The sequence below is a fragment of the Phoenix dactylifera genome, chromosome 13, assembly GCF_009389715.1.
Source record: "Phoenix dactylifera cultivar Barhee BC4 chromosome 13, palm_55x_up_171113_PBpolish2nd_filt_p, whole genome shotgun sequence".
NCBI lineage: Eukaryota > Viridiplantae > Streptophyta > Magnoliopsida > Arecales > Arecaceae > Phoenix > Phoenix dactylifera.
Window position 1 is genome coordinate 8,400,898 of NC_052404.1, and position 12,157 is coordinate 8,413,054.

The following is a 12,157-nucleotide window of genomic DNA, read 5'->3' on the forward strand; positions in this document are numbered from 1 at the left end:
TCAAAAGGCTTTCCTCGGACTTGGTCAATCTTAGATTGCATCAAACGCGGATTACCTTATTTGGAGACTTAACTTGTAAGGTTAAGCTTTTTTAAAAAAAATTGGAGGGTCTTTTTTTTCCCCAAAAATCCTCTTAAACAATGAATTAATTTTTTTATTTATTAAGAGTATAATAAATATTTTATAAAAAATTTTAAAAAAATGCTTAACCAAATAAAAAACTAAAAAAATATTATTTTTTTATAATCAACTAAATATACTAAAATTATTTTTTAAGCATCATATTTTAAAAATTATTTTTCTAAAATAATATTTTGATAAAAAAAATTGTAAAATTCTTTACATCTACCGAACGATCCTCTGTAACCACTTGCAAAGAAAACACAAGAACGATAGGAGCATTGCTAATGCCATCCCCTTGTTCTCCAAAACCACGCCCTCATCATCGTTAATGGCTCATAACAGAGAATGGAAATTGCAAAGCAGGCTGATGAATTAGCTCATCAAAAGGGGAGTGAATTTATCACAATTAAAAGGTTTAGAAACTCATGACAGATTTTTTTTTTTTTTGAAAAAGGACACATCCAGGCCCATCAATCAGGCGCTCCGGACGGAGATCCCCTGCATCATATGCTTGAACTCGCCGAAATCCACCCGTCCGTCGCGGTCCTGATCGACGGAGCAGATCATCTCGTGGACCCTTGCGATGCTCCGCGCCTCCGGAAGGCCGAGCTTGGCCAGCACAACCTGGAGCTCCGCCGCCGAGATGAAACCATCGCCGTCCTCGTCGAACACCCGGAACGCCTCCCTCATGTCTTTCTCCTCCTCCGCCGCCGCCGGGACTTCGTCACCGGGTGCGGCGGCGCCGAAGAGAGCGTCGCCGAGGGAGCGGTGGAGGGCCTCGAAGTCGTCGAAACCGAGGCCGGCGCCGCCGGGGGATATATAGGCGGCGACGGTGGAGCCGAGCTCGTCGCGGTCGGCGCCCAGGCCAAGGCGGTCGAGAGCAAGCGCGAGCTCGTCGACGGTAATCTCGCCATCGCCGTTATGGTCGAAGAGGTCGAAGACGCGGCGGAGGCGGACGGTGTTGAGGCTGGGGCTCCGGAGCCGGAAGGAGGACGATGGCCGGTGGAGTGCCGGGCTTCGGCGAGGGCTCCTGCCTCCTCCCTCCATTCCGGTCGGGGCGGTAGGGAGAGAGAGAGGAGGCGAAGGGGATTTGGGGCGGGGAGAGAAGGGGTTGGGGAGATTCATATATAAGCAGGAGAGGAGCCGCCTGCGTACGGTGAGGGAGGAGCGCGCGCGGAGGAGGCGGACCGAACTCAAATGGGGAATTTGGTTGGCCAGTCATTGCTTTACGCCAAATAACACATACTTTTCGTATCCTTGGAACGTTCGTTAGCTTTCTGTTATTTACGCATGGATCCTTGACGATACCGTTATTGGAGATAGATCTTGTCGTGCAGGCGTGGCAAGAGAAAACTAAAATAATTTAATTTAACTTGAAGTCTCTTCTAGAGAGGAGACATCGTCGGTAGTAGTAAAGACCCGATGTTCAAATTTTGTGACCTCTTTGAATCTAGCTGAGTCTAATTTTTGGTAGTTGACATTTTGTCTAAATTAGTCCATGTTTCTAAAGTAGAAGGCTGACCAGTCAAAAACATAGACTTTTAATATAATTTCTGTTACTATTGAGTCCAAGACTCCAGCTTAATGCGACTCTGTTATTTGGTAGAGGTTGAGTTATTTTCTTAATGATGATGACATATAATGAAATTAGCTGCAGGGAAAAAAGGTGATAGTTTTTTCCTTTACTTGACATATACCAATCTATTGGTCATTGGCTTATAACCATCTTGTACTTGTAACCTAAACCATCCGCAATCATGTTATATTTGCAATTTAAACCATTTATAGTATTTTGTGATAGAGGTTGAGTTATTTTCTTAATGATGATCTTATATAATAAAATTGGCTGCAGGAAAAAAATGGTCATTTTTTTTTTTACTTTTGCTTGGCATAACCCAATCTATTGTCCATTAGCCTACAATAATGTTGTACTTGTAACCTAAGCCATTCCCTCTATGTTACACTTGTAATCTTAAACTATGTACTATAATTTGTGGCTATGGATTAGACAAGCCTACGGATAGATATTGATATTTTCCTTGTCTGCATACAAGATCTCATTGTCTGTGTTCTTGTGTATGCATATATATGAGGCCACCATCATAGCAAAATACAATTGCATAATCTAACTTGATGAGTATACAACCTTATCAATTTCTCCATCGTCAAATGTCACACTTTCGAATGAAGTGATGTAAATTGTGCTCATGTAGGTTATCATGAGGACCACTGCTGTCACTTTTTGCGGAGTAAATGTTTTTCCAGAGAAATGGTTATACCATGGGCACATGTAGAAAGGTTAACCAAGTTACCTAAATATTCAAATTATGGAATGTGATGTTAGTTGATGGCACTATCATTTGATTGAAGAGAACGAATTCAACCTCAATGTTTCTTTTTCTCCACAACAAAAGATTTTTTATGGAACTTTGCCATTGTTTACTCGAGTTAAAAAGAAACAAGATTTTTATGACAAATTAGAAACAAGAATCTAGCAGAATCTCGACCGGCCGTTTTATCTACGCTACGACTCCTTGGGAGCACGCAACGCGACAGAGACCATCAGTTTGGACAAGAGCTGGAACAACCCGGGGCGGCCGGTCCGATCGGATCAATTCGCCAGCAAGAAACGCTGTTTGGTAGCGGAAGCCGGTCGCCGACCCGCCGGTCTTGGGTGGGCCCGACTATTGGCGTTCATACCCTCGGTCCGATCCGATGGCTGGGAATTAGATATTGGCCATGATCGCCTTTCAGGCGGGTGGTTGTTATAAAAAAGCAGGCATTAGGACGTGATTAATTTGAATAAAAATATTGTATCCTTATTATAGGTTGTAGATGGAACTGTTGTGGGAAGGGCCTGAATTTAGTTTCATACCGACTAGGCAGCGGAAAGGTCTGTGCCTTATACGGAGGGGAAACCTTTTTCTTCACGAGACGTTTTTTGAAGGGCAAAACCGTGAGGGTATCCTCCTGTCAGCGCTGGACGCACGGGCCGGAGAAAATTTCCCCCGTAGTGCTGGACGCGCGGGCCGGAGTCCTAGATCGGACAATACCTCGTGGGGGACGCGGGCGGTTCTCCGTCGTCAGTTGGTTGGGACTGTGCTGTTGTCGGGTCGGAAGGCCCGCAACAGGAACAAACTATTATCGCCATGTGATGCCATCTGATGGATAAAATAAGGAAGAATAGGGATCCTAGCAAAGAGCTTGCATGCTTGGATTGATGCCGAGATATTTATCTCGGTGATGTAGGGTTTCTGCTCGAGTGCTCAGCCTGATCAACCCAATGTATTTGACAACTACCTATATATTTAGCAAGAGTCTTCTATTTTTTAGATGGTTGATTTATCGAAATCCCATTTAAATCTATTAAACCTATTTGAAGACATCTAGAATACTTATCAGCTATGCATTGCTAGATCCTCAATTACATTTTATTCATACCCGACATGTATTAAATTATGGATTCAGCTTATATCTTTTCTATGAAAAATAATTAACATTCTTCTGCAACATCGATCATTGGATTATACTCTACATGATCTCAAAGTGTTCTGAAGGCCTCTATTTATCTGCTCGTATGGATTTCAAAGCGGTCATTGCACAATCCAATAGTGAATTCATGAGAAGAAAAATAAATACTTGTTTTGTATAAAAGATACAACCAATACGTCATCGCCATCGAACTTTTAAACTTGGCCATGTCACTGCATGTTAGGCTCGTTTATATCGCTAGGCCGCTTTTTCTGCCCTTTTCTGAGAGATACCGAGTCGACTAAATTTTATATGGTTCATTTATTCAATTAAAATGAATAAACTATTATTGTCAGTACCTAATATTCGATCAATCAACTAACATTTCTTTCACATTCTAAATTATGCATATAAAGAGCACAAGGAATAAAAAGTAATTTCTGATAGGCTCTTAAATAATATGAACTCTTTGATTTATATATTTATTTCTTTCAAATTAACCAGTTATTTATATTTCTCTGTTGTAGTGTCCGGCAACCAATAGATCAACAGATATTTTTAAATGAATTATAGAATAAAATTAAATAAATATTGCTAAAAGCACATGGCCAAGATATAATTGAGCAATTGATGCAAAAAAGCAAGAGAGCTTGGTCCCTCTCAAGTCGGTGATTCGATTGCAGACGTCCAGCCCCCGTCCCTGGTCATGTACTGGGGGTTTGGATAGAATTCTGCAAAATATAACTGAGCTCACTCAAACATTACTCTTTTTTTTTAATGCATACAAATGACTCAAGATGGGAATTTTTGATTTATTTTAAAAGAATATCATGTATTGATCCAGATAAATCTATTATTAAAATGATAAATTAATAAATAAGTCGAAATATTTCATGACCTTACTGAATGGTCCAGAAAAGAAAGAGGTAATCCTTTTTTCTTGTATATGATACATTCTTAATTGAATTAAAACTTTTTAAAGGTGGCTCTATACAGCTTATATACAGCTAACAATACAGCTTATATATTTAATGATGAACTGTTGAATTGGATAATTCGCAGCTGAGGAATGCTAGATTAAAAATTAAATTCTCTCCCTGTAGATTGCTCAATTAGCACTTAATATATTCAATACTATGAAGCCTGTGCAAAATTATTTTCATATCAATGATCTTGCTTGTGCGTGTGCGTGTGCGTGCTGGATGCTCAAGGGAGAGGAAATTATAATGAAAAATTGGTCGAGCTTTGTTGACTATTGTAGGTTGAAGATGTGATTTTGTTACGACACTGGCCTGATTTCATTATTTAGACAACCATTTTCAATCACAAGATGAGGGTTGCTCCGAGATGCTGCTGAAAGCAAGAGGGCAATAATGCAGCAACACAAGCAAGAAGCGGAGTTTGCGATCAAAAATAAGGATGCATTTGAAAACAAAAACAAAAAAAATGTATTAGAAAGCAAGCACGGGAACTGGCTTCAAAATATTATTGCAAGAATGATTAGATTTGGCAATAAAAGGCAGGTGGGAATTTTTTTAAAAAAATATGTCTATTTTTTTGGTTTTACAAAAAAAAATCCAGATAAAGTCGGCCGTTGCCCGAAGTTCGGTTAATATCGAGGTGAAAAAAAGGTCAGCCCAAAACCGAGGAAAAACTTTAGGATGTTGAAGCAGTTCTTTGTGATGCAAGCCTGACTTGAAAAAAGGCCTAGTTGCCAAAAGTTATTTGGCGAGGGACTATCCGAAGCTTAAGTCAGTAAAATTCTAGAATAATAGAGAGGGAAAAAAAAAAAAAAAGTGACAAAAGGTTTGAGTATACTTACTTAAAGGCCCTCCAATTGCCCAATATATAGGATGGGGTTGGGTCGATTACCTTAATCTTCAAGAGATGCAATAATTGCACGATAATGAATGATATTATACATTAACTGCATGGTAATAGCTTCTTACGATGTGCATGCGACGATAATCATGCCGATCGTGCATCTATGGCCGAGTTGGCGTAATCGTTGCTGAGATCATAGCTACAGCCTCTTTGGTGATCCTTGGTGTTACTCCGCTGTTCATCAACCCCGACTAATATAAAGGTCATTCACCTCGGGCAAAATGGAGGTCAAGGACTTTGGAACAACTTGATGTTAGAATGGCCAATATTCTCTCTATCACCAGGAGGCCCAAACCAGATGAGTGGTTTGGCACTTTATTCTGCATGCACATTTGGTACGCATGGTGCAATAAACCTGTGTCAGCCCGTGTATAACATCTCAATTTTTGCAGGAGGGAGGCTAATCGGATACAAAATATATAGAGGTTGACACAACTTGAAACCACTCTCAGCCTCGGCCATTTGGCTCGAGAGGATTGGAATTTTTTTGTCACAACCCAGTATTTATTGCACCAATCCTTTAATTATTACTACTTCTCTCCGGAGTACAAGTTTCCATGTGAATTCCCGATCTAGCGTCCGCTGCTCTTGCACGTATATTTTACTGCTTTATGTGGCTTTTTGTTATGTGTGACACCACGCACGAGAAAATAATAATTTTCAGTTAGCGATATACTAAGGTCCTGTTTGTAGAGAGCCAAAAAGTACTTTCTGGCCCTTCAAAAGTATTTTTAGTTAAAAAATGATGTTTGGTAAAATTTTGAAAAAGCTGTTTCAGCTTTTGCGGGAAGCTGAAAACAGCTTTTGGGGGGAGAATTGGAGCTTCCCCCTAAAAGCTGTTTTCAGCTTTGTCGAAAAGCTGTATTTTTGACCAAAATATCCCTATTTAAAAGTTCCTTTTTCCTCTCAAAAATCTCAATCCCACTGCCTCTTCCTCTCTCTCTCCATCCCCTCTCTCTCTCCCTCTCTCCTCAATGCCGCCGACCCTCTTTCTTTTTCTTTTTTTTTTTTGTTTTGGGAGGCAGCCTGTGGCTACCCACGGTGGCAGCCACCACGCCGGCCACCCGTGGCCGCGCTCCCCAGCCGCCGCTGCGACCCCCCACAGCAAAAAAAAGAGGAAGGGGAGGAAGGGGCAGCCATGGCCGTCGCCTCCCCGGCAGGCGCTGCGGCCCGTCGTCCCGGCCCCCTCCCGAGGCCTCCCCTCCCCTGCGGTCGCCACGGCCCACCGTCCCGGCCCCCTCCCGAGGTCCCCCTCCCCCACGGTCACCGCGGCCCGCCGTCCCGGCCCCCTCCCGAGCCCCCCTCCCCCCGTGGTCGCCGAGGCCTGCCGTCCCAGTCCCCTTCCGGGCCTCCTCCCGCGGCCGCCACGACCCGCCGTCCCGGCCCTCCTTCCGCGGCCGCCGCAGCCCGGCCCCTTCCGGCGCCGCCGGCCTCGCGGGAGAAGAAGAAAGAAGAAGAAGGAAACAGAGGAAGGAAGGAGAAGAAGAGAAGAACAAATAAAAGAAAAAAAGAGTAGAAAAAGGAAGAAAAAAAAGAGAAGAAAAAAAAAAGAAAAGGAAAGAAAAAAAGAAAAAATAAATATGTATATAAATGAACAAATAAATAAATAAATATATTTTAATGAAATAAAATAATAACTAAATAAATAAAAATAAATATTAGTAATTATTTAACCAATTTTTTCATCTAACTAGAAAATTTGTTAGAGGAATAAATGGTCATCAAAAGAGTGAAAAATTAATTTATACTAATAATTATAATATTTTATACATTTTTATTGTATTATACTATAAATATAATATAATATAATATTATGTTATGTTAAATAATTTAATATTATATTAAATTATTATCCTATAGTATACAATATTATAGTACTATATTATAATAATATTATATTACATTACATTAATATTATACTATATCATATATTTATGTATTAATATATATTATATTTTATTATGCACTATTGTATAATACTAGCAATGTCCTTTATGGTCATTTTGTTATGCAAAAGTACTTTCTAAGTTTGTTTACCAAACAAATGTTAAAGCGCCACAGCATTTTAGAAATGTAATTACCAAACAGCAAAAAGCTTTTTATAATAGCTCTACTTCAGACAGCTCTACTTCCAACAGCTTTACTGCCAACGGCTCCTAAGGCCCTGTTTGGGGGAGCTTTTGGAGGGCCAATACTTTTAGTTAAAAAATGATGTTTGGTAAAATTTTGGAAAAGCTGTTTCAGCTTTGTCGGGAAGCTGTATTTTTGACCAAAATATCCCTATTTAAAAGTTCCTTTTTCCTCTCAAAAATCTCAATCCCACCGTCTCTTCCTCTCTCTCCATCCCCTCTCTCTCTCTCTCTCCCTCTCTATCTCCTTCTTCTCCTCAATGCCGCTGGCCCTCTTTCTTTTTTTCTTTTTTTTTGTTTTGGGAGGCAGCCCGTGGCTGCCCACGGTGGCAGCCACCATGCCGGCCACCCGTAGCCGCGCTCCCTAGCCGCTGCTGCGACCCCCCACAGCAAAAAAAAGAGGAAGGGGAGGAAGGGGCAGCCATGGCCGCCGCTTCCCCGGCAGGCGCTGTGGCCCGTCGTCCCCCCCCCCCGAGGCCTCCCCTCCCCCGCGGTCACCACGGCCAGCCGTCCCGGCCCCCTCCCGAGCCCCCCTCCCCCCGCGGTCGCCGAGGCCTGCCGTCCCAGTCCCCTCCCGGGCCTCCTTCCGCGGCCGCCACGACCCGCCGTCCCGGCCCCCCTTCCGCGGCCGCCGCGGCCCGGCCCCTTCCGGCGCCGCCGGCCTCGCGGGAGAAGAAGAAAGAAGAAGAAGGAAACAGAGGAAGGAAGGAGAAGAAGAGAAGAAAAAAGAAAAGAAAAAAAAAAGTAGAAAAGGGAAGAAAAAAAAAGAGAAGAAAAAAAAAGAAAAGGAAAGAAAAAAAAGAAAAATAAATATATATATAAATGAACAAATAAATAAATAAATATATTTTAATGAAATAAAAATAATAACTAAATAAATAAAAATAAATATTAGTAATTATTTAACCAATTTTTTCACCTAACTAGAAAATTTGTTAGAGAAATAAATGGTCATCAAAAGAGTGCAAAATTAATTTATACTAATAATTATAATATTTTATACATTTATTATTGTATTATACTATAAATATAATATAATATTATATTATGTTATGTTAAATAATTTAATATTATATTAAATTATTATCCTATAGTATACAATGTTATAGTACTATATTATAATAATATTATATTACATTACATTGATATTATACTATATCATATATTTATGTATTAATATATATTATATTTTATTATGCACTATTGTATAATACTAGTAATGTCCTTTATGGTCATTTTGTTATGCAAAAGTACTTTCTAAGTTTGTTTACCAAACAAATGTTAAAGCGCCACAGCACTTTAGAAATGTAGTTACCAAACAGCTAACAACTTTTTATAACAGCTCTACTTCAGACAGCTCTACTTCCAACTGTTCTACTTTCAACAGCTCTACTGCCAACAGCTCCCCCAAACAGGGCCTAACGCTACCTAATTTGATGCTGTTTCGTTGGCCTCACAATATACATATTTTGCTTGTAGTACTATCCCACTACTAATCATAGCCTGAATATTTTTGAGCAATGAGTGGTGCTCGCCCACCCCCTGAATTCACTCTTTAATGGGATAGAATAAATGTTGCAAGAATTTACAAGAATGCAGAGCTATTAATAAATATTTCATATTGTGTGTATGATTTTGGTGTAGACTCTAGGTTGTCACACTTACACCTTATTTAGGTTAGAGTTTGTTAAATTCGACCAAATCTTAGCAAACTTAATTCCATCTGTTTGATTGAATCTATCAACAACTAATAGCTCCAAGAACCTAGCTAACCTCATCTAGTACCGGAGAAGGAGCTAAACTCGACGCGAGTTCATCCAATGAATGAATTAAATCTAGATCTGGGCCAAAGTTACGTTCTAATTAAACTCAGACTTCAGTAATGCTAAAATAATAGCCATCGGGTGAACTCTCGTGAGCCGTGGAAAAATATATAATGTATGGAGTATGTGGAACGATGATTATGTCTAAAACTTAGCGTGTATTGAGGTTTTAAATTCTGACAGAATGGAGGATGTGGCCTTCCTATCCTGTTTTTGTGAAAAAATGGGGTCGGAGTTGGGTTGAAATTTCAAAACCCAAACACATTAGAAGAAAAAAAAGAAAATATAAAAAAATAATAAAAAGGAAAGAAGAAGAAGGAAATAAAATAAAAAAAGGAGGTGAAAAAGGAAAAAAATAAAGAAAAGAATTAATACGAAAAAGAAAGAAGAAGAAAAAATAGAAAAAAGAGTGCATGAAAAAAAAGGGAAAGGAAGAAATAAAGAGAGAAAGAAGTTAAGAAAGACAACGAAGCGTAGCGAGATAGTGAAATGTCTTCTTTTATGGAGCATCTCATCTCGTAGGATTTAAAACTATGGTGGATACTTTAATAATTTGGAACCCTTTAAGCTTGTTCGCTCATGGCATCATAAGAGTATTGTTAACACTTATTGGGTATAAAAAGAAAAACCATGAGCCACATGGCAACTCATTATTCAACCATATGCACTGAACAAGGGCATATGGCAGGAGAATTTTTTTTAGCATTACTCTTTATTTAAATAGGATTGAGATGGGATAATTGAATCTACGGATATTTGTAGATAAGGATTATGATTAAAATAAAGGAGTAGTGGGGTGTGAGTTTATGAGCGCCGGGCCCAATCTCTTCTAGTAAATGACTAAGAATCCACCGTCGTCCTCCAACACCGAATGTGGCCTTCTTTACACGATTTCTTTCGAATAAAATAGGATAAGGTCCGCATCAATTAGCCTTCTCGCCTAAGAAAAGAGTAGCACTTTGAGGTTCTTACGAATGGATGGTTATCCACCACCAGGGTGGTAGCACGATGGGAACAGATTTTGATTTTATCGAAGTGGCCCAAATTTGAAATGCGTAGGCCGTCTGGTTTATCCGATGAAGTCGTTATCTGGTCTGCTATTACTTAGATGGTACTGATGTGACGTACTCACACGGAGATAAAGCTGCCATGCTGGTGGAGCTTTGCCACGAGTGGAGAGAGTATAAATAAATAATATTCTACCTGCATCGAATATTTTTCAATAGGAAAGGAGCCCAGTGGGGATTGCTACGCGGCGGGGGAGATTCTCCTCACCCTCTCTTCGTGGCAAAAAAAAAAAAAAGGGGGGGGGGGGGGATGGTTATCCTCTCCTACCACTTGCGAGTTGCTGACGACCACAGATAGAACATTAAACCTCTCTCTCTCTCTCTCTCTCACACACACACACACACACACACACACTAGAGCAATGGCCAAAAGGCAAGAAACTTTCTTATAGGAGAGTAGAAAAAATACTTTTGCGGAGGAATGACATGACACTGGCTTCCTTTGCTGGAGAAGGAATTAGAAGTTTGATGGGCAAGAATTAACCAAAAGTAGCCAAGGACTTGAGAATGCGGGTTTCTTCCATTAGAAAAATGCTTTAGTAACTAAAAAATTCGCTCCCACTGCTCCCTTTGAATTGGTAGTGCAAGTTGTGACATTTATTCAAGAAGATACACTTTTTTGAGAGATTTTTCTAAGTTATCGAACCATTGCTTGTTCCATTATATAGTCTTTCATGTAGGAGGGCAATCATAATAAGCTATTACCAGATAAAAAAGAACAATTGACCTTCAATTACGGTCTACATAAAGAAAATACATATGTAAGATTATTAAAGACATTAACTTTAAGTTAATTATCATCCATTTAAGAGAAATACCTAAACTAAGAATAGTTTGGGCCAAGCTCCGCGCCTCATTTTCCTATGCTTGCTAATTTAGTAATGCTATAACACAAATCCCTTTGGAAAGAGAATAGGCGAGCTTTATCATCAGAGGTCTGGATTCCAGGATGATTGCGGATGCTAGATCTTTTACATCTTGACCCTAGAGGCGGAGTTGAGGGCAGCTTGGTCCGGCTTGAATTATGTACGATACTTATTGCAAGCATGTGCTATAGTGCTGGAGGGCGACTCAACGACAGTTATTGGCTGGATCTAGCAGAGTGTGGGTGGAATGAGCGACAATCACCCGCTGTTCAGGGATATACGGGCGATGGTGAGTGGGGGATAGCCTTTCAAGTAAAGTATGTGTATCGTGAGGCCAACGAGATAGCAGATTGGGTAACCTCCTTTGTGGCTAACTATTTTAGGGAGACCCTTTAGCTGGGGGAGAGGAAATTACTTGGTACGCTCTGGGACTTGTTATCTTTTGAACTTTTTGGATGTATTCGAACCAACTCTATATGATACATCCCTTCAACAAAAAAAAAAAGAAAAAAAAAGAATAGGTTTAGAGTTTTAAATTCCTACATCTCATGAATTCTAATGGCCAGGAGGTAATACTAAGAAAATGAGATAATTTCTCTAATTATAATGAATAAATATATAGTCACACAAAAATTATATAGTATAAAAGTCATGAAATTGTCAAGACCCAAGGCATTCATTCCAAATCCAAAAATTATATCAAGTAACACACAAGAGTCCTCCTTAAAAGTATTTATAAAAATAAATTCAACAAAATTTGTATTATATTACTCCCCACCCTCAGCCCTAGGGTT

The 12,157-nt window shown here is 39.9% G+C and overlaps 1 protein-coding gene across 1 annotated transcript; it reads right to left on the reverse strand.

Moving 5' to 3' along the window:
- Positions 1 to 421: 421 nt before the first annotated feature.
- Positions 422 to 1,292, reverse strand: LOC103709704 (probable calcium-binding protein CML32). The gene has a single exon (XM_008795184.4). It carries the CDS (start codon positions 1,246 to 1,248, stop codon positions 598 to 600), a length of 651 nt encoding a protein of 216 aa, XP_008793406.2. The 5' UTR covers positions 1,249 to 1,292; the 3' UTR covers positions 422 to 597.
- Between the last annotated feature and the right edge of the window lie 10,865 nt (positions 1,293 to 12,157).